At 31.5% G+C, this 24,542-nt stretch overlaps 1 protein-coding gene across 4 annotated transcripts in view; it reads right to left on the bottom strand.

Moving 5' to 3' along the window:
- Positions 1-7,998: 7,998 nt before the first annotated feature.
- The window catches only part of LOC143072631 (limbic system-associated membrane protein-like), a 52,114-nt gene continuing 35,570 nt past the window's right edge, over positions 7,999-24,542 (bottom strand). For 3 of the 4 annotated variants that reach the window (XM_076247672.1, XM_076247670.1, XM_076247671.1), the window contains exons 3-9: positions 21,737-21,873; positions 20,888-21,092; positions 19,277-19,429; positions 17,940-18,068; positions 16,840-17,127; positions 12,209-12,358; positions 7,999-11,255 (exon numbers count right to left, since the gene is read on the bottom strand). In XM_076247672.1, coding sequence (XP_076103787.1) covers positions 11,152-11,255; positions 12,209-12,358; positions 16,840-17,127; positions 17,940-18,068; positions 19,277-19,429; positions 20,888-21,092; positions 21,737-21,873 — 1,166 coding nt within the window. In that variant the 3' untranslated portion in view covers positions 7,999-11,151. The remainder of the gene's footprint in view (positions 11,256-12,208; positions 12,359-16,839; positions 17,128-17,939; positions 18,069-19,276; positions 19,430-20,887; positions 21,093-21,736; positions 21,874-24,542) is intronic. The other variant, XM_076247673.1, reaches the window with a different exon arrangement.

Below are 24,542 nucleotides of genomic sequence, written 5' to 3'. Positions count from 1 at the left end.
AAATGCATATGATGTATATTACAGTAACTGTTGTACCTTAAAGTACTTACTTTGTGAAAAATAAAGAAAATTAATTATGCATTAGAAAGTTATTATGTCAGTAAAACATCATCAAAATGATAGAATCATATTCAAAACAGTGTGCCATTGATTGACGACCTAAATTATCCCTTTGACTGGGACAGATTATGTGAACGTTTGTCTGTAACGACAACGGCTCACTATGTACTATTAAAGACACTTAAACTGTGGGATCACCAAAGGTTCTCAAAACCTTAATAAAGTAATTCGAAAAATTAATCAGGAATACCACGATGTTTTGATTTACATCAATAATATAAATCAAAACATATAGGTTATTCCTGATTAATTTTTCGATTTTTTAATTATTAAAGGCGTTAAGAACCTTTGATGGCCCCACAGTTTAAATTCTATAATAAGTGAGTAGTGAGCAGTGATCGTTATAGACAAACGTTCACCTAATCTGTCCCAGTCAGTGGGATAATTTAGGTCGTCAATAAATATCCACATCCACACTGTTTTGAATATGATTCTACTTTTCATAAAAATCGATTTCGAACTTTTTTTCGCATAAACTTTACAAAGGGAAATCGCCTGCGCATGTTTTTTGATTAATGAATACGTATTCAGATAGTAAACATTTCCTCTGGTAATATTTCTTTATTTCTCGAATCTGAAATGTGCATGGCACAACCTAGACAAAACATGACTTTAAATTTTATCATCGGTACAAGGAGATTATTTGTGAATATAAATCAACATGCAGGCATCTTATAATTATCGATTTTTACATGGCATTTTTCATATCAGACCCTTTATCGACCCTAGATCATGATATCAGCACAAAAACCGCAGGCATCTACATAGTTTTAACTTTATAATTTTCGAATCTCATTTATTCCTGAAGTTGTTGGGCTGGATCCTGTCTAGAGTTGGACTCAAAATTTGATATATTTTTCAAAACATGTTAAATCTTAATTCATTGTTGCTCCTCAACCATTCAGTCAGGATTCTACTTCGTCAAAATTATCTCCCCATTACGCCAGTTCATTTTCACGATCGTAGAAATGGAAGCCATTGTAGGGATGACGCGCTGCCAATTTTGCTCTTGGAAACCGATAAATTTATCCACATTGCACCATTACGATCCTTATATGTCAGTTGTATTTTAAAAGACAAATGTATCAACTACATAATGAGCATCAGTTAATGATCTTGTCTGCATTGATTCAACTTAAAACTATTGTCTGATCGGTTGTCAGGTGGAATTTTTGAAAATTCATAAACATTTAAAAAAATTCTAATTAAACATTTCGTGGAAGGGCAGACTAGATTTTTTTAGTGGTTGAAGACTATAAACCCTAGTTTTCACACACAAACAATTATAATTTTTCGAAGATATGCATTTTTATCATCCAACTTGAAAGACTGTCGTCAAGTACTTTCAGTAACAAAATAGCTATTCGAACACACCTACTCTGTTTTTGTGATTCATTAGATAGGTATTTCACTTGACCCATATATTTCTTCTTTTAGTACTGTGATTTTTTTATGTTATAAAGTCAACCTGTAGCTTTGATATATAAAAATGATAGAATCTGAAGCGAGACGATGTATGAAATATTCTTGCTTTGTACGATATCAAGACGAAATATTCAACTCAAACACGCCCTAACATAAAAAGGTGCAATCGATTTTCTTTTTTCGATACAATTGTTACCCACTTTTTGAAATTTTTTCTTGAGTCACATAATGGAAGGACAGACACGAAAATTACTGAACTAAAGATTGATATGTTTTCCGTCCGTGGTAAATTTTTTAAAAAATCGGAGGTTTTGCATTTTCTACATTCAACTTGATAGATACCCATGTCGTCGACTTGATATCTAATTGTTCTGCTTAACTATGTACTAAATAAATTGAAAACTTATGCAAATGGTATTTTTAAAATAAAACACTTCGTAATTGAGAAGAAAATTGTAATTTTGTTTGTTTCTATTAACTTTTAAAATTTTTGTCACTATAGTAAACATTACAGTAAGCATTTATCGCCTTCTCTAACAAAGAGCTTCGATTCTTTTGTTCTATTTCAACCGGGTTTCCGACTGCATTATGTGACAAATCTTAAATCACTTGCGCTTTTCCGTTCCAGAATCTATGACAAACGAGACGATTTTAATTTTGAAATTATCAATTTCCCCACCTTTAAATAGTAGCAATATAACAACTTTACCGGCAAATGGGATAAATATACTAAGTCAACAAAATAAACGATACAAGACTTTTTTTCAAATTAAAGATATAGTTTTCCGTTTATAGGACCAATATTGAAGGTAGTAATACTTAATCATTATGGAAATATACATCCGTTTAAAAAAAATAATTTTTTTTTGCTTTCGTGACGTTTTTTTGGAGATTTTTGTTTTCTTTCCAAATTTACATAAAACGACAGTTTTAAAAACAGAAGTTCCAACTAAATTTCAGTGTTCCAGCTAGGCCGTTTTCAGAGGGCGCGGCGCCCGCCCTTTTCCGAGTGGCGCCCTGTGCCCTTTTTACAGTTTCCAGGGCGCCCTGCCTTTTTTGAAGATCGATTGCATATTAATTTGCGTATTGATATGATACGCTAATTACTAAATTTTACCTGGGGAAAAGATTATGACTGCTTACCACCCCAAGCTAATCAATGGTTACAACTGGTGTCATAATCTGTTGTTATAGGTAATCCGTTTATCGGATGGGTCATTAATGATCATCAACATTAATTCGTTCAAATAGAATCGGTCAGTCGGCAATTATCTTCATCTCGTTAAAATTACCGATCGGTAAAAGTACCGATCCGTCCTGACTGTCTTTGAAGAAATGTGCATACAACAACTTGGGCACAATTTGCGATGTTTACCGTAGTTTCATGGAAGAAACGTAATGACAGAAAGTTGGAAAACCATTATAAACTCGTTGAAGACATTGTTTTACTTGTTTTCTGTAAAATAAACAGAAAATTCAGACGTATTTGTCATTGACTGCCTTCATTTTTGATACGAAAATAACAAAATCGACCGCCATATTGTGATCATATTTACATCATATTTACGTACTGTTTATAATCCTCCAAAGAAGGAGCACACCCGAATAAAGAAAGATAACTCAATCTGATTTTTTTTCCTAGCATTGAGTAACCCATTTACATATTCTAAAATGTGTCTCCATACTTCTTGCTTAAGAATATATATGTTTAGGTATTTATTTTCAGTTATGGGAAAAGTTAAAGAGGGTCTTAGTAGCAGTGTTGGTAGGGTGCCTTGGTCATCTTTTTCTGTATTCTTTATTTTTGATACTATTTTTCACTGTTGCTTTATATCCTAAAATTGTGAATTTACTGAGCACAGCTGTTTTGTGCTGTATTGCCATCAAGCACAGCAGGGGTAGAAAGGTGAAACTGGTAAAATGTGGTAGACCATAGAAACAGTATGAAACAGATCTCCTTTCAAAACATACTGCATATAAAGTTCAACTGTGCCAAGCAATGATAAAAAAACTTGTGTGACAAGCTGCTTGACAAGTTTTTCAGCCTTAAAAGTAGAAAGATAGAGTTCTATATGGGCTAAAGATGTTGTTCTTGTATAACCTGTGATTCAACGAATAAACACAAATGTTTGATTAACATCTTTTATTAAAATATGCCCTTTTCATATTATCATATCGCGCGTTAAATGCCCTTTTTCAGGATTGGCACCCTGCCCTTTTGAAAACCTAGCTGGAACACTGACTAATGATGCCAACCTCTCATTTAAAGGTAAAGACAATGTTTGCCATCAATTTGTTTTTAAAAATCATACAGTTTCTTCGTTTATTAGTTAAAGTTGGAAAGCAGGTCACGGTTTGACCCCAAATTTATCAGCAACAATAGAAGTCACGTGACCGTAAAAATTCAGTAAACCTACGGATGAGACAAACCTCTGTTTTACTCATTATATACCACTGTCGTGATAAAAACTTATTGATTAAAATAATCTTGAATATACATAGTTTTAACTCGTCAAACTTTACATACCAACACAAAGTCCTTTATTCTTTTTTTTTATCTTCAAACTTGATGTTTGTGTGAAAATGGAATTTAGAATTAAATTATAAATAATGACTGTAATATTTTTTCTGTCTATGAAGAAATAACATAAAAAAAATTGGTGCACACTGAATAACACGCGTAGCGGGTTATTTAACAGTGTGCACCACATTTTTTTTATGTTATTTCGAATAGACAGAAAAATATTACAGTCATTATTTATAATTTAATTCTAAATTCCATTTTAAACCGTAGAAAACAATGAAAAAACGTTGATGACTTCATGGTCACATGACTAAATTATATTTATGGGCTAATAACAAAATAATGTCAGCCAATCAGAAGACGCGTTACATCCAAAATTAAATTATTAAAGCATATCATCAAGACAAAGACTCGATATGAATATCTAGGCAATAGAATTTTGGATACACAAACGTCAAGTTATTTTCAACAAGAAGCGGTGGTTTTGTCCGATTTGTGCAAGTAGTTATCTCCCCTTAATATCACCAGCCAAAAATAAAAACCCCAGCAAAATAAATAAAAAGGAGTTAACTTTAAATTACAAAAATCAGAAAGAAAATGAACAAAACACGATTTACAACTATGTTATAATAATACAAAGAAGAGACACTTCCTTACTTTCTAGAGAAGGATTAGATGTAAAGATTAAAAGACACCAATAAAAAATTAGTGAAACTAAAAAAAAATAATTAAGAAATGAAGAAAAGAAAAGGGCACCTACATGTAGAAACCTAGCTTTATTCGTATAAATAATGCACAATAATCATGTGACAAATGGAGGACGGCAGTGTACTTTTGTTATTTTAATAATGGTATATGGGATCAGTCCTAGTAGATTTTTTTTAAACACTTCTGATGTTTAATGCAAAAAATATTGACAGAAATTCCTTACAAAAATCATGCTTAAAATTATAAGTGAAGGTGACATAATTTTGAATTTTAAAATCATTGTTATTGTAAAATTCAAATATTATATTAGCATGGGAACAGTTTATCTAACAATATGTGTTCCTGGATTAACTAGCACAGTAGCCCTTGTCTAATTTCTCAGGGAATTTAATATAGATTATGAAAGTATTTTTTAAACAAAAGATGGGCTTCTTCCCTCCAGGTTCCTGTATCAGCTGCTTTACATATTTTTAAACAAAGTATTGTATTTTTTCACCTGAATATTAATTAATCTCAAAAAATGAAATGAAAAACAAAGTATATGGGACAGATCTTGTGCATTTTACTTACCAATGATGACCAATGATGATCAAATTTGACAAGAATTAGCCATTTGAACACATCACTATGAATTTACTTCTTGCTTGACTTGATAAGCTAGTTTTTGTTCTTATTAATGTATTGATTTTTCATTCAACTTTCCGCAAAACTAATTTGCACCCTATGATCGTTTACACGGAATTTAGATTCTTTCCGATAAGTTTTTATTTTCATTATCATATGTGCGCATACATTGCAAATGAAAGCTTTTTAAAATAGTGTATCTCATTTTTTTTTTTATATTTAATACTTTTTGATAAATTTTATTTCAAAGTCGTGTATCGTTTCTTTTGTTGACTAGTATATTTCCAAACTTATTCAGTATCCAAGACCTTGCAGTTCCTATACTCAGACTTTGTAAAACGTCACCAGTGTCTGAGCAGAAAGTTGATGAACTAGGGGTATGTCAAAGAACGTTTCGTTCTTTTTCTTAAAAAAGTTCATCGAAAGGTACCAAGACCTTGTTGTTAATATTACGTATTAACTTTACAATGGTACACGACGGTCTTGAAGTATAGATTCTTCGTTGTTGATCATCATAATACGTGTTATAGTGTTTTTTTATTTGTCTTTATTAATATTACTTTTACTGTTAGGGTTGTTTTTGGTAATATCCATACATCCGGTCATTGTGTTGTTTGCATTATCTTTCACATTTGCTTTGTCTGTGGTACTTTTGATGTTTTTGTGATACATATATGACGTGGCTTTGTACTTAAATATTCCTCTATTGTGTTATTGTTCTATTAAAATGTTTGTATTCTGGTCTTTCATATTTGCTAATGCTTTGTCTATATACCCTTTTTACGTTCTTTAAAAATAATGACGTGGCACTTTTTTTCAGAAGAAATTCACAATATGCATATAGACAAGCGACAAGAAGGAAAAGTAAACTTCTAATGTACAATCTGCAAAGGATATGCCTTAAAAACTAAAGACTTATATGTTCATACTTTGACCGACAAAATTATTTATACCAGTACCTGTGTTTCGTTTACAAACTGACGCCAAACGCACGATTCTACTTTAGAGTAAATGTTGGTCTAGCCATTTGGTCCCAGTACTTAAAAACATTCAGTTGTTTATGGGTGTATTTGGCATATATATAGTTAAAATTTTAAAACGGGAAAGCGATGGGTGAGATTGTTAGGTTTGATGGATGTCTTTTTGTGCTTCTTTGTTAAATATTTGTTTGCTTTTGTTATGATTAAGATGCTTGTGGTACTTGTACGTCCTGTCATTTTTGTTTGTGATATTCTCGTATGCATGTGGCGTGGCTATGTACTTATACATACACTTATTGTGCTATTGTAAAACATTGTTTTTGCTTGTCGTTCATTTTTTGCTTTTACTTTCAAATTGTCTAAATGACGTTTTATGTTTCTTCGTTACATATATGACATGGCTCTGTACTTGTACATTCCGTCATTGTGTTATTGTACTATGGCAAATTTATGCCATTTTATGCTTCTTTGTTACATATTTGTTTGTTCTTTTTAGTGATTAAGATTATAAAACAATGTTGACTGCTGTATATTTGACGTTTGAACCTATTATGTCTGTTTGTTTTCTTCACGTGTCGTTGTCAAAATAATGGAATTTGATGCGACTGCCATACATGTGAGAGGTTTAGCTAGCTATAAAACCAGGTTAAATCCACCATTTTCTACATAGAAAATGACTGTACCAAGTCAGAATATGACAGTTGTATTTTTACCACTGTGTCGATGCCACTGCTGGTGGACGTTACGTCCCCAAGGGTATTACCATACCAATAGTCAGCACTTCGGTGTAGACATGAATATCAATTATAATATGGTCATTTTTATAAATTTCCTGTTACAAAACTTTGAATTTTCGAAAAACTAATGATTTTTTTATCCCAGGAATAGACTACCTTAGCAGTATTTGGCACAACTTTTTTTGAAATTTTTGGTACAACCTTGTACTTGTTTGGATCTATTTTAATTTTGATCTGAATGTCACTGGTGAATCTTATGTAGACGAAACGCGCGTCTGGCGTATAAAATTATAATCCTGGTACCTTAGAAAACAATTTCCACCACTGATGGTGAACGTTTCGTCACCGAGGGTATTACCAGCCCTGTAATCCGGTACCTTTGATAACAATTATCCATTCGTATGATGTGTTTGAGCTTTTGATTTTGTTATTTAATTAGGGACTTTTCGTTTTGAATTTTGCTCGGAGTTCAGTATGTTGTTATTTTTCTTTTCACTATTTAAGTCGGTTTGTGTTGGTCAACCATCAGTTTTCTTTAAGATGTATATAGTGGTCTGCTGTTTGGTTTTTTTTTTTTGTCGTTTTTCCTTTTGACCATTGTGTATATCTGTTTTCATCGAATCAAGTGTTGACTCTCTTGGTATCATTTCTATATTTGTACTTACTGTAATAGTGCTATTACCTCTTCTGTTTGTAATATACATGTACATTTGTAAATGTTTATTCGTTGATAAAATGTTTAAATATTGCAATTTCTGCAATTGTCCTTTTTGCCTTTTTTCTATTGGGCATTAACAAGATTGTGTTTTGGGAATTCATGGATAACTTTAAATTTAAAAAAAAATTATCTAAACCTGCAGTAATGAACAAAAGCTGAATCTGGAAGAGAAATTGCAAAGTTTAATGAATATTTCATCTCCTTAGTGTTATAAAATTTTAGAATAGTTTTATTTTCATTGCTTATTTCAAATTACAAGACTAGAAGAATTAAAAAAAAAAAACTTTGAATGATAAAACATTTTCATAAACCTAAAATGTCAATCCTGTATCTATGATGAGTTTATTTACAACAACTGGATCGATGCCACTGCTGGTGGAGATTTATTTACCCGAGGGTATCAACAGCCCAGTAGTCAGCACTTCTGTGCTGACATGAATAAAAATCGATATGGCCATATTCATAAATAAACTGTTTTTACCTTAGCTGTATTTGGCAAAACTTTTAGGAATGTTTGGTCCTCAATGCTTTTCAACTTCGTCATTTATTTGGATGTTTTTACTTTTTTGGATTCGAGCGTCACTGATGAGTCTTTTATATTCGAAATGCGCGTCTGACGTAAAAATAAAATGTCAATCCTGGTATCTATGATGAGTTTATCTGAATATCTCAATAAATCCCATTATTATTTGATACTTACACGTTTTTTAATAATGAAGTTTGCTACTTACTAACGTTTGGTATTATTTTATATAAATCGATGTGTCATGAGTGTTGTTTTATTGCTTCTTTGGCTTTCTGTTTTTATATATTTTTTTCTTCATTTTGTTTCTTTGAAATAGTCTGTTGAATCTTATTTTGGAAATATCCTTTAAATTTGGATTTAAGTTTCGCATCGACTGGTATTGAACGCGTTAAAGTTAGAAAACATATTAAAAGATCCGACTTTAAGATGTCGAATGTTTTGCTTTTAAATCAATTATCAGTTGTGTTTCATTCACGAACGTTTATTGAATAAAAAGATTTTCAGTGCTTCATCTGTTTTTTTTTTTCTCCATAAACATATAAAAATAAGATGTGATGTTTCATTGAGATAACTGTCCGGAGGAGACCTAATGCATTAGAAGCTACAAAGATTCATTCGGAAACATAAAGTGAAAATATATACTTTGTGATTCTAAAATAAACTTCTGATCTTTGTGATTCTAAAATAAACTTCTATATCATATGGTCTCTGCTGGACAGTTGCCGAATTGTCAATTATGCCACATCTTCTTATTTTTCTATTTGTTATTCAACATTGTTGTACTCTCTATGTTGAAAGTTTAAAAACTTAGTATTAAACATGACAGAGCCAAAATTACCTTAATGAAATGATCAGAATATAATAAGACACTCTGTGCTAGAATATAAATATTTATAATATAATATGTATTTTCAGCCGTGTATCACAATTCCATCTTCATGTCTAATATTTCATGAACTGTGCTACAACTCTAGATTCTACTGACTAAGAAAGGTAACACTAGGCCACCGAAAGCTGAATTTTTAGTTCACTCTAGGTGGCCGAGTGGTGGAGAGCGCTGGAAACAGTGCAGACTATTTTGTTTTTATTGGTTTTGATAGGCGGCTTACTGATGTAGTAATTGCGCCTTAAATTCATATAACATGAATATTATGTATATATATCTTCAGTCCTTAACTTATTTTTAGTATTACATTTTGGCGAATAATTATACGAACCTACAAAGAGAGAATACGCATCACAAACGGTAATATGTAAATGAAGAAAAAACAAATGATCCTTTTGAAATGTAAATTATTAACTTTATAGGTATCCTAAATTTGGGGTAAAATCTCTAATTTGTCATCAAAATTAGAAAGATCATAACAAAGGAAACATGTTTACTAAGTTTCAAGTTGATTGGACTTTAACGTCATCAAAAACTACCTTGACCCAAAACCTTAACCTGAAGCGGAACGGACGGAAGAACGGACACACAGACCAGAAAACATAATGCCCATAAATGGGGAATAAAAAGTATATTTAGAAACATAGAACAAGATATGTGCTAGTTAGATGCTACCAATGTAAGGACTCAGGATGTCTCCTACGATTGATGTAGCAAATAAAGAATCATTTAGTAAGGATTGATATTTTGTAGTTTTTCCTTTTCCATAACGGTTGTGTATATGTAGGCTTTGTGGTTGTTTCGATATCTCAATAGTACGAGTTCAAATCTCGGCGAACGAAGAACACAAATTGTTTCTGCAAATTTAATATTGTACGTTGTGCTGATAATTAGAGAAATTATTATAAATATTACATACATAATTCAGATTTATACAGATATGTTTGAATTGTCCACTGATTAAATAATCCTTGAAAATTGAAAAAAATATTGCGAAAATAACTTGTTTATAATATTCACAATGATAAAACAAGGATTAAACATATTCACAACGACATGTCCAGTTGATTCAAACATACATATGAAATAAATGTAATATTTTACATATACATGAGTCTTTGAAATACTTAAATTCCAACAATAAATGAATATCAACAATATATCAATCACATGATACATAATAAAAAAAATCAAGTTTAAGAAGTAAAAGAATTAAGTTATTAACACAATGACACAATCTCTCATAAAAACAACAAAATACGTATTCAGACTTTAACATTTTCATTCATAATGGTATATAAATAATCATTTTGCTTTCATAGTTGTCTATATCAATCATGCAATACACATTGATATATACTATAAGACAAAACATTCAAATTCACCAAGATATTTAAAAGTAGCATGTGATTGGCACGACCTGTCGATTATATTTCTATAAAAGCATTTTAATATTCCTTTTGTCTTGACCAAACCTTGCACAACGTTATACGCATAAGACATTGTATTACTTTTTGCGTATTAAACATTTTCTCATGAAGTTATACTTCTTCTGTTCTGGAGACAATGTCATATTGATTTTTTTTCACATTTCACTTCTAGTACAACACTAAAATATGATATCATCGTCTCAAAACTCCATGTTTTTTTTTATTGTTTTTTTTTTTGTTTTTGTATATAACGAGCATTTGCCAATTTAATTTGACTGCTTAACTTTACAAAGTAACCTTATCTCAAATATAAAATATGTGATGATTATTTAACATTATCTTTAAATAGCTCTTTCCGTTCAGCTTGATATTCAAGATTTCAGTAGAATTATCTTTCCTTAATTGGCACATTTCTATCCATGAAATAAACATTTTGATTGTACGATTGATTCGTCATTAAGCGACATTTAATTTTATAATCCAGCGGTTAATACCAATGATAGACACAACAGTAAACAGAGAAATTGTAAATGGTTTCTAGAGGATCCGTTCCCACCAGCATACTGATACACAGGGTCTACAAAGAAAAATATTTATATATAAAACCAGTATAAAATTAAATTACCGATTCAATATGTAAATCCGGCAAAACTAGTTTGAAAATTTCTTTTTGAAAAAAATTGCGATTTTCACTTCGGATGTATGAATTCAAATAAAATCCAATTCCGATTCCCATTATCTTATAATATATGGCGGTAAATATGATATTTTCCTGAACTTTTTATTCCGTGACATAAATGTCAATATTAAGACACGCAACAGTTACATATTATAAAACTGTTTATTAATTAAAGTACGAATGGATTTGGTACAAGGTATATGGACAATATTCATTGATATTATAACTCTCCCATTTTAGACTTGATTTAGGCTTCTTGATAAAACAACTGTCAGATACAAGACATGAAAAATTACCGCCACATTTAATACTTGGTACAGAATTGATATGTCTAAATTGATACCAGCCCCACAGATCAGAGTCGCTTCATACATATTATTTCCTCTGAACACAACATAAAATACAGCGAAAAATATGGAAATTACTTGTTCTTTAATTTGTTTCATGATCGAATTCTATAATTCCCAATAGGTACTACAATTTATACATTTTTACGTTTAACTTAAATCATTTCCTATCATTCACCAGTTTAGATCTACAAAAGAGTCAAATAGAAGCAGAACACTATTGCAGGCATTATACCAAAGAAAGTTTCCATAATGATTGAATTTCAAAACACGAAAAACGGACAAAATAGTTTTGATCAAAACATTGCTACTTCAGGACAGGTGTTGGAATGTAATTAAACAAAAAGTACGTAATCAGATAACATGGTTTAAAATATTCCTTTGTATCAATCTCAGCAGTAAATCTTCATTATAAAAGCTTATATGTTCATTAAATTGTGTAGCTAATGATACTAGAAGAAACGATAATTAATGCTATTTCAAATATAAGTTAAGTAAGTGTACCTTTCGGAATGTCTTGCAGGAAGTCTTTGTTATCATTTTTGTATGGGTATTTATTTCTACCATTATGTATAGATTGGTCTGGTACTGCAGGTACGGATACGATCTCTTCTGTAAAATGAGCAAAAGGTGTCGTTGTTCGGGCTTTTTCTTCTGTTTACAAGAAACAAAGAAAACGATTTTTTTTAGCAAATTATTGGTAAATATAATGATCTTGACAAATAAACGTATTTTAATGTGTTGAGATTTTTAAGTCAGTATAATATAGGGTTATTGCATGAATATTGGGGAATATTGTCCCGAGTAGAATTTTATATTGCACGAGCTTGCGAGTGCAATATATGTTCTACAAGGGACAATATTCCCAAATATTCATGCAATAACCCTTTTATTGTATAGCAATATAATATTTAAAAGTAAAAATTGGTTTAAACTAAGATTTTGTCGTTGATGACGTCATGAATTTTGAAGATTTATTGCACTAGTGCAATATTAGAATTTATTGCACGCTAACTTTTGATTACGTTCTGTGGGAAATATTATATTGCTATACAATAATACTATATATTGTCTAAACTATCGTGTACAACGTTAAACTACAAAACAGCTGTGCTAATATTTAAAACTGAGGTACATCCAATAGGTTGTTCTCAATGATTGTTTCTAGTCCTAAATTCAAATCTAACAGCCTTTAACCCTTACTATGCCAGAAGCCGATATATCGGCTTTTAGAGTTTCCTCCGTAAGTGCCGAGAGCCGATTTATCGGCTTTGTTTTTTTCTCTGTATCGTTAACGGCATCACAAAGGCGATGACGTCACAATGTACTGACAGCGTAATCAAGATGGCCGGCCACGCCCCGTTGATCGGCGTTTACATGACAGAACAAGTCCAACAACAAAAGAAATACGCAGATGTTGAATTTATTGAAAATTGTACAACAATGAAATAAAATATATATTTATAAATATTTTTATCTTTTTTTGTTTCATAAAAATCTTTTTAAAATTATAGAAATAAACAGGTATAATACTACAGTTTTTCCTGCAGTGATCGCAGTAAATTTTTTTTAAGTTTTCGTATTCCCTCACGTGCGTGACAATTCATTCTTGTTTAATTAAAAAATGTACACCAACTTCGACCAGTTACGATAGTTTCTGGATCAATACTGCATGATGTTAGTTACTTGAATTTAGAACTTGACAAAGTACATGTATACTCCAAGGAAGTAAAGGGAGTATGTAATGTGTGTACGACTTACGGTCAAATTCAACCAAGGATTACTTTTGTATAGTATACTATACAAATAATTGATAAAACTATCGTAAAACTGGAGGGGAGAAAGATACCAAAAGACCATTTAAACTCATAGATAGAAAATAAACCGACAACGCCATGGCTAAAAAAAGAAATAAAGACAAACGGAAGTACACAAGAAACAACATTATAAACTAAAGACTTAGCAACACACATACCCCACCAAAAACTGGTGTGATCTCAGGTGCTCCGTAAGGATGAGCAGATCCTGCTCCACATGTGGCACTCGTGTTCGCTCATGTTTTTACAAACCCGGTAAATAGTCTAATTCGGTAGGTCAATTTGAAATTCATGGAAAGGAAACGGGTTTAGTTACGACATTAGGAAGATATTCGATATCATCTGTGAAACGGATATTCCGTAATGGTGAATTAACTCGTGATTGCGTCCATAAAATTTTCTAATGGAGGATTTCAACTTGACCATAAACTAACAGAAACTTTTACAAACTTTTATCACAAATATAGAGGTTTTATTGTGGACTTGTTTTTCATACTGCTAAAAAAAATCAAGTATGATTCATTCGCATGATGCCATCTGGTGCAGAAAAATTGGCACCGCTTGTGTTATCCCATTTAATTATATGATAAGTATTAAGTCTAATTATTAAATTAAGAAACTTATTCATAGAATAAACTATTGATTTCGAAATCTCAAGCACGACCTGCGTATTCTTTTCGAATCTTATATGTTGTACTTCCTTATGATATACATTATCTGATGTTTACGGGAATTTGTTTTTTTTAAGGATGGGGGTCCCATTTATTCTACATTTTTAAAGTATGTTTCAAATAATAATAGGTTTCACATTGATCATGTTGATCGAGTAAGTACATTTTTTATAGTCAAATTGAAAACGTAAGGTCAAATTGCTTATGGACTTTTTTCCGTCTAAAGCCCACGAAAAAAGTGTCTCACCACCGTAAACGATCATACACTGGTTGAAAATAAAAGAGTCGCTTTGCGGAGTGCTGAAATATAGTCAACGGACTATGTGTATAGACTGGTACCGAAGTAAACTTGAAATTCACTACATACAAACACACTTTTAAATGAAAAAGTCGAAGTTTTCAGTAACAGGAATTGAAGGAGTCAGCTGAATCCACGCATTTATTGTTGAATTAACAGTGCTTTGTTTTTGCAATATGAATTATTCGTAACATTAACAGCCAAAAACAATAAAGTGTGAGAAGAAAATAGAAGACAACGTAATGGCAAAAAAATATAATTATATATACTTGAAATAGGCCTACTTGTAAATATATTTTCAAGATATTTAATTTTATTTATTTTAAGTATTGATACATGAACGCCTGCTACGGTATAGAGACTGATCACTATATTATGGTCCGAGAGTCAGACCACAATTATTTCGTAATGCATTTCTTTTAGAACATAGATGAAAATAAAAAAATCCCACCTGCGCTTTCTCAAATAATTACAATTTTTACAGTGTGTTGTCTATTTTTGGGACAAATTATATCAAAATTATAGAAAACTTCATCGGCTCTAACTCAAAATATGGACAATTTTATGTTTAGGGCGTCTTGAAATCTTTTGACAGCTTCCGAAGTGTTAATTTTAAACCTTTTTCAGCTGGACCAAATCACTACTTTCCTTTAAAATTCTGGACCCAAATTTTTTAACAGTCTAATTTGACCCACCTACTTGCAATTTGAGGCATTAAACATGGAGAAATAAATTTGGAAGGGCTATAAAAATTAATGGCAAGTAACCCACTGTCAACACTAGGGACTATATTTGTAGAACAACGAAAATCAATGGTCTCGGACCATAAAGATATTGAATCTTTACATGTAAAGAGCCAGCTGATGACACATTGGAAAATCACCCTACCCATTTTTTTAAATGTGGTGCTTTGAACTTGAATACTGGATCTGACAAAGACATGACCGCTAATTAAATATAAAAATCAATTTGTCTAATAGAACAAAGATATACAACTACCTGCTATATTTCTTAAGTTTGCAATGACACGTTTCTTTAAACTTACACTTGCAATTCTTTCCCCTGTTTTTCTTTTAAAAAAATAAGCGAGGACACGTAAAAAACGTCAATTATAAACCACACACATTGAAATAATGCATGCATGTTTTGGATTTGAAAATTATTCGCGATGAATGTCCTATGAAAACCATAAATTTCGACGTTGCAGGCACTGCGCATCAAAAGTCCTTCAATACTGTTACGTAAAACAATGGTTGTTACGTACGACGTCACTATACCACTCTGATAAACAAATCTTCTGAATATCATCTGGCACTCACCAGATAAAAAGCTTGGCACTCAAAGGGTTAAAGACTGTAATCTTTTCAAGCTAGCATGGTTTTAAATGACCCGCTTTTGTGGAGGTTGTTTTTTTTTAATTAAATATCTTTATTTTTCATATCAAATATTTATATTGATACATTTTACTTGTTATCTACCCGACTAGGTAAAAAGTTGATAAGCAAAAATGTAATCTTGTCTCCAAAATTTTAAGCCCAAATGATACCAATGTGAAGTTCATGATTTAGTCCAAATGCTCCATTTTATCCACATAGTTTTTTGGGAATTATATGGACATGGGGTTTGTGTTGCTCATTCTTTGGTTATCTATGTTTTGTTTTGTGTACTTTTGCTTGTATTGTTTTTCTTTTTTCTTTTTTTAGCCGTGACGTTGTCAGTTTATTTTAGACTTCTAAATTTAAATGTTCCTTTGGTATTTTTCGCCTCTCTCTTTAACTACTATTGCATCGAATCTAATTCATTTATGTCAGATAAAATGAGAACATTACAGTCAATACGAAACCCCCTAAGTAAAAGCTGCTATAACAACTGTTACAAGAAGACTGTCTTTAACATTTATAAATATGTCTATTAATTTAAAAAGAGAGATTTGAAAATTCTCTAATTTGCTTTCTTTATAAATAATATTAATTTATTAGACCAATATGTGATAAAAGGCTCTAATTTATTTTTTACCAATTTGAGATATTCAGATAACCTCATCATAGAAACCAGGATTAAATTTTGTATTTACGCCAGGCGCGCGTTTCGTCTACAAAAGACTTATCAGTGACGCTCAAATCCAACAAAAGTTAAAAAGACCAATTAAAGTACGAAGTTGAAGAGCATTTAGGAACAAAATTTCTAAAAGTTTTGCCATATACAGCTAAGGTAAGCTATTCCTGGGGTAGAAAAGCCTTAGTTTTAACTATATTGTAGCAGTTTTTAAGTTTTAAAAATATTACATTCATTGAAACCCAAACATCATTGTCAGGTGATTTTCGTCATGAGTATTTTTAGAAAACATACCGTATAAAAACATGGTTTCACTGTCTCCACCTAATTCATTTGATGCTTCACAAGTATAATGACCAAAGTCTTTTTCATCAAGGCTCATTATTCTTAAATTAAGTGTAAGAGTATGTGGGTCGTCTTCATAAATCTCTGTCCGTATGTCCCAGCGTTGTTCAACAGGTGTCTTTCCTTTGTACCATATTCCAACTGCTTGCGGTGACGCAGAAATAATGCACGATAAAATTGTTTCTTTCCCTACACGTTGACTTATCTTCTTATTTAAAAGATGCACCTCCGGTGGAACTACAGGACAGAAACGTGAAACATGACAAATTAGTTATCGAAATATAAATACTAGAAAAAGTTAAAAAAAAAATAAAAAATTATCGAACTCCGAGCAAAATTCAAAAGTTTATAATCAAATGGCAAAATCAAAAACTCAAACACATCAAACGAATGGATAACAACTGACATATTCCTGACTTGGTACAGTATATTCAATTATAAATTTTATCAGTTAATATGAATAAAAAAATTAATATTCATGATTTGCTTAAACCAAAAATGTGTTTATATCTATACTTCTTGATTCTAGTTTTTCATTATCCTCGTCTGTTAAAGGCAAATAGAATTCGGACCTGCTATTGTGAAAAATATGTATAGTGTTTTTTTTTTTTTTTTTTTGTGTCATTCATATTTGAATCAATGGATAGCGGGTGCATCGAATTTAACATTACATAATGTTAACTTGATCCTCTTTTACAATTTCAGAACACTAATCTCTTGAATATTTATTACTTTACTCATCATCCTGTAGTCAGTTATTCTCACTACACTACAGTCAAATAATGTAAGAATACATCACATTGTTTCGTGAGGTACATTGACCATGTGCCTGCATTTATTTTTTGCTCTTGATTCGTGTATTGTCCTCTTATATCAAATTTTTTGCTCCCTTTTAAAAGCTAGTTTTTTTTTTTTTTATCTTTTCCCGCCCATAACATCTTTGATATTACATACCATGTTCATTTTGTTTGAATGATGTTTGGTTGACATTTATTTCATGTCATATTGGTTTTATTATTCAGCAATACTTATCAATATTTTATACATACACTGCACATCAACATATATTTCTTTGGAGACATCATTCCCGATTCTGTTAGATGCCACACATTCATATGTTCCGTCACAGTTTCTTGATATATTGTGTATCACTAATATTTCTCCAGGGTTACCTAAGGCTGATTACAAACAATATTTAGGTAAATAAAAAGTAAAATCACAAAAAAAACTGAAATCCGAGGAAAATTCAATCGGAAAGTCCCTTATCACACGGCAAAATTAAATAACAAAACACATAAAACGAATGGACAACAACTGTTATATTCCTGACTTGGTACAGGCAGTTTCAAATGTAGAAAATGGTGGATTGAACCTGGTTTTATAGCGCTAAATCTCTCACTTTTACGACAGTCTTATCAAAATCTGTTATGTTTACCACGATGAGTGAACAAAACAGACACAATAAATGAAATAGTCAAAATATGGGTACAGCAGTCATCACTGTGTTACAATCATAAAACTAACAATTTTCAAAAAAGCACAAAAGCATCTATCAAATTAAAAACACATTCATTGCTTCGCGTGTTAATCAAAGGAAAGTGTTTACTTTTAAAGTTTGAAGCAGAATACCATGAAACATTTTGTTTATAATTCCGAATTCTTCCGATAGAACTTTTTTAAGAATAAGAGTAAATTGTATGCATCTAATATATATTACTTCAAAAAAATGTTGGAGAAACAGTTCACTTATGTTAGTTATATAGCTAATATTTTTTTATTTAAAACCTATAACTCATTATGTTTTATGATATTGTTGATATTTTAGACCAGACTCAAACGAATTTGTTCACCAAAGATTGGTGTCAACAGGTAATGTACATTTCATTGCTGTATATTTCGCCGCCAATGTGAGGCCTTTTAAAGGTGATTTCCCTAATATTTAAATCAAATAAATAACAATAACACAATAAATAATTGATTTTTATCAAGATTGTAGTATAAAGACAAATATAGTATATTGACTTGACATAACAACGATATAAAGATTCGGCCTGAACCGGGGGAAAATGCTCGACAGAGCCTCGCGATTCCCTGTCTCAAAGCCTTTTCCTTATATCGTTGATATGTCAATTCGATACAATATTATTGTCTATGTATTCTTGACTAATGTCCAATCGTTCCATATTTTATAAATTAATAAATAAATGAATTTCTCCTTGAACCTACTAAATCTGTGAAACTAAACAATATTAATCTTAGTTTCATTTTTCTCATTTTTACTCTTTGTGTTGCTCCCTTTTCTCTGTTTTACTCAGTATTTTCTTCCTATTTCTTCTATTTTTACTGGACGTTAGGCAACCAACAATCAATAAATTACAATGTTTACCTTCTTTTTTCTCTATTTTACTATACACAGTTTTTCTAAACCACAAAATTTCTGGCTGTGGTTTTCCAGTCGCATTACAAGTAAGTTGAATTGTTGAGCCTTCTCGTACAATTTGATTAGGGCTCGACCAGTATTCGTTGATGTCTGGTGGTACTGTCAGAGAAAAAAAAATATGTATTTGAATATTTAACAAGTGTGGACACATATCAGTATGGATAGTACGTTTGAATGTTTGACAGTGTTTGCTGACAAAAAGAGTTCTCTGGTTGAATATTAAATTAGTTTATTCTGATGTGTAATCATTATGCCATAGACGTTAAATAATATAAATAAATTAGATTAAAACTGATAAACAATAAAATATCGTAAATTCACACAGCAAAGCGACAGCAACTGTTTAAATGACAATGTTTTAAAATATACCGTAGTTAAATAATATGAATATAAGAAATGTCAATATCATTGTTCCTTTGGTCATTTGCAAACGTGTTCTCACACAAAACGTCCGTTTGGCTGTTCGAATGCATATTACTTCGAGGGGATGTTGACTTCAAGAAAAAAATCCTTACGGAGGTTAAGCGAGCGGTATAATCCTATTATCCAACATGCTCATCCCATGCAAGCATAAGAAACGAACATCAAAATAAATGAGGATATTGGTGGACTTTCAATTTTACGAGAAAAAAGAAACAAATGCTCATTGTGGGTCAGAAATGTGAATTTCGACATGTTTAGTTTTGTTTAGTTTCTTTTGATACCTATTCTGACTGGGACTTCTTTTAACTGAGTTTTACTGTGCGTATTACTGTGGGTTTTTTTCTACATTGGCTAGAGGTAATGCAAGAGTCGTTGAGATCTCCAAAAACATGTTTAACCCCGCCGCATTTTTTGCGCCTGTCCCTAGTCAGGAGCCTCTGACCTTTGTTATTCTTGTATGATTTTTAATTTATGTTCATTTTTATATATATATATTCGGAGTTTAGTATGACGTCACACATTCTTGTTTAGGGGCCAGCTGAAGAACGTCTCCAGAGGCGGAATTTTTCTCGCTGTAACGAAAACCCATTAGTGGCACCTGAGATCAACACCAGTTTTGAAAGATTTGCGTTGCTCAGCCTTAAGCTTTTATGTTGTGTTTTGTGTACTATTGTTTGTCTGTTTGACTTTTTCTTTTTAAACCATGACGTTTTCAGTTTATGCTCGACTTGAGTGTGTGAATGTTCTTCTCATATCTTTCGCTTTTCTTTTATTAATACACTTGATAGATACAGAGAATTCAGGCATCAGAAATTATTAACCATTTTATTTATATCTTATCAATAAACTCATCACAAACACCAGGATTAGAATTGTGTACGCTACACGCGCGTTTCTTCTACAAAAGACTATCGGTGAGCTCGAATAAAACAAAACTTTTTAAAAGGTCAAATAAATAACGAAGTTAAAGAGCATTTGAAATACAAAATTCAAAATGATTTGCCAAATACAGCTCAGGAATAAAATAGTGCATGGTTATATCATCATGCGTGCATGCTGACGCATGTCGGAATTGAACCTATATGTGATTATTTCTTGACGCGTACTATATTTGCGATGTTATGTGTAACATACCTAACACTGTTAAATAGATACGTTTTACCAAAACTGGTTTAGTGTTGAGAGTACATGTATACATTCCATGGTCGCTATATCGTACTTGTCGTATTAGGAGATTCCAGTCAGGAATGGTGGATCGATCTATATCCATCCGTATATCGTCCATTAATCTTCTATCACCTTTAGATATTAAAATTTTCTTGGGATTCATCCAGGCGACCTAACATATAACAGATATAGTAATTTTGTGCAAATTAAATTGTAAGATTATATATTACTGCGCAACTGCATAAGATTAGTATTATTGTGGTTCTTAAACAAGGATAAACTTTCTTCTTACTATGTAAAGCGTTTGAAGTACACATTTGTAATTATTCATTATATTCATGATTCTTGTTTGAGTTTGACAAAAAATTTCTCGGTGAAATATATCTTGAAATGTCGGAACACTGTACTGTAACATGTATTTCTTCGAGCTTACAAGTCGATTAAGCTTAATCACCGTTTAAGTCCCAGATTAATTATTATGATGATTATGAGTATACTATATGCTGGTGTCTCATTGATTAATCCGTACATCCTCCTCTTCGTATACCAATTAAAACTAAGTTTGTAATTACTAGCAATAACGGATCGCACCCTTCCCCATTGCCAGGGTAACGGCAGCCATTTTGAAAATTCCAATGTCAAAGAGCGCATCAACACATGCAAATTACTATTTTGGTCAAGTTTCTTAAAATTTGAAGCATTTTAAAACTTTTGACATTTTTGCTGTTTCTATGGTAAATGCGGCCATTTTTGAAATTCCAAAGTCAAATATCGTATCTGATTAAAAGACAACGTAATCTTTAAAAAAAATATTACCGTATAATTCTGTTGGTTTTCAACTGCACAAGGTAAAATTTTCATTTGTCCGGCTACAGCTGTAACGTTTAGTGGTCGAGTGTCAAATCTTGGATATGTATACCCGTTACAGTTATATCCAACCATAACTACCAATACTGAAATTTAAAGAAAGAAATATATGAAACACAATCAAATTTATCCAAATTAAAATGAATTAATATCAATTGAAGCTTTTTGGTGTCATGTGACATGAATATGACCATAAAGCTTTTTGGTGTCGAGTGGCATGAATATGACTACAAAGCTTGTTGGTGTCATGTGACATACGAAGATAACCATAAAGCTTTTTGATGTCATATGACATGAATATTACCTTAAAGCTTTTTGATGTCATATGACATGAATATTACCATAAAGCTTTTTGATGTCATATGACATGAATATTACCATAAAGCTTTTTGATGTCATATGACATGAATATTACCATAAAGCTTTTTGATGTCATGTGACTTACGAAGATTACCATAAAGATGTTGGTGTCATGTGACATTAATATTACCATAAAGCTTTTTGGTGTCATGTGACATATGAATATTACCATACAGTAAGTTTGAACTTCCCGAAATCATGACACTTATGTCATCCTTTCCAATAAACCCTTTCAGCTTTCAGACAAAGTCGACGCAAGAAACAACGTGATATGCACCAACAATATGATTTGCAAAAATGTGTAGCTACCGACCATGCAAGACCCAAATGGGTAGTCAAGGTCGTCAACCCCTTCCTCTATGTAGCTACCGACCATAAAAGACCCAAATGGGTAGTCAAGGTCGTCAAACCCCTTTCTTTTTGTAACTAAAGAGATGACAAGGGGAATGTTCATATGCCTGTAAAAAGATGTTGTTCATAAGAGTCTTCCTGTTTAGGTGTGCAACATTGTGTATGCTCTTTAATTACACGTAGTGGAGATAAACACAACAGTTTTGAAGAATCAAAGATAGAAAAATAGAATAATATAGAGTATAAGGACACGGGACAATTGCAATGAAAAAAGAAGTTAGAACATGCATTTGTTAGAATTAATTGCTATATATTTTATATTTGCAAACTGGACATTGAAGAAATCTCAAGATGTATTATATATTTTTTTATTCTGATGTTATTACTTTATGTTTTACATTCTAATCTGATTTGATCTAACACAAAAGTTCCTGGTTCGCTCCCCGCTCCGATGAGAACATTTAAGGGATTGATTTATCGGCTCTCCCTTGACATCATTTGCGAGTATGGTCTTGAGAAACGATAATAGGTCATCGGAAGGGGACGACAAATGTCTGACCCGTGTTAAGAGAGAGCCATATCTCTTGCACGTAAAAGACACATTTGTATATTTCGAAAATAGTAGGCTAATGCCGCTACAAGGCACCACTCGCACCCGCAAGGTGGAAAGGGATTAATAGAAGTTGCAATAACTTATTTCCCCAGCCACTATAAATAAATATGTTTAAACTAAATGACATACCAGATTTTAAAATGTATGAATAGGGGGAATTTCTCTACAATCAAACATGGTTCTTTAAAAGGCGTCATTCAACTTGCAAAATATAAAATAACATTTTTAACTGTACTGCTGTACCGTCTGATAATGTTCATGTTGGCATTTTGTTTTAAAAATCATTAACATTAACAAATCTAAAAAAAAAACAAAACATTTTGATTTACATTTTGAAAATGAGAAATCTGTGAGACATGTTTTAGAGAAACATTAAAGCTTCTGTATGTTTTGAAATGCTATATTGATTTGTCCGTTAAAGCCATTTAAAACCGCAAAAGCATAAGGTTTAAAACTGAAAATTAGTAGTTAGGAATGTTGCTTTTACAGTTTTAGGAACGATGATTTATTTGATCGCGAAGGACAATGATATAAACTGCTTGAGGTTGCTATTAAAGTATTCATTAGCTATAATTCCTCTCCAATTGTTCAACCATCTGCCGATATACTCTTCAGTTAATGCACTTTTTAGTTCATCAGAGTCCAGCTGAATGACTGAAAACAAAAGTAAATAAGGAAATATGGCGCCTATTGTTCATTTAATTTTTCTGGTTATATGACATTTGAATTTATTTAATGTCATTTTTATGGTCATAATGTAAAATATATTGATTCATAGCAGTAAATATCCATATTTTCATATTTCATTACAGGATGTCAAGGTACATCATCTAGCTATTGCCTGACATCGACCAGACCGTAAATTATGGACAGGAGTATGACGTCATATTTTAAGGGACCATGCATAAGTGATGGAATGGTTAATAAAGATACTTGTATAAAACTAGATCTCCAATTTATAATGAAATAAAAAATAAAGTGTACTTGTTATATAATTGAAAGGTTTTATCCAGAGAACATCGGGGGAAAATTAATCTGAACATCTGAAAATAAAAAGCCTGAAATCAGGTCATGTGCATATCCGTGTAGACATGATACAGACACATTTCACATAATCAAAACTGTATGAAATTCATAGGTTTTTATCTTGCTTTTCAAAAAAAAATCTCGCTTCAGGGTACTGTTTCCTGCTTCAAAAAAAAAAAAAGCTGCAGTGGCTGTAAATAAGTTTTCAATTTTCACTGCCCTCAAAACATGTATTATATTTAATATAATTTTAAAAATTATTTTAATCAATCAATCAGTTTAAATTGAACACTACATGTAATTAACTAATGTTTACAATCAAATACAAAAAAAAAACATGATACTTTTTCACCAATTAAGTAAATAAAAAGGTATTTCCCCTAGGTGTTTTTTTTTTATACGAAA

The sequence above is a fragment of the Mytilus galloprovincialis genome, chromosome 4 (assembly GCF_965363235.1).
Source record: "Mytilus galloprovincialis chromosome 4, xbMytGall1.hap1.1, whole genome shotgun sequence".
Taxonomy (NCBI): Eukaryota; Metazoa; Mollusca; class Bivalvia; order Mytilida; family Mytilidae; genus Mytilus; species Mytilus galloprovincialis.
Note: the sequence above shows the minus strand (reverse complement) of the source record. Positions and strands in the feature narration are given on the sequence as shown.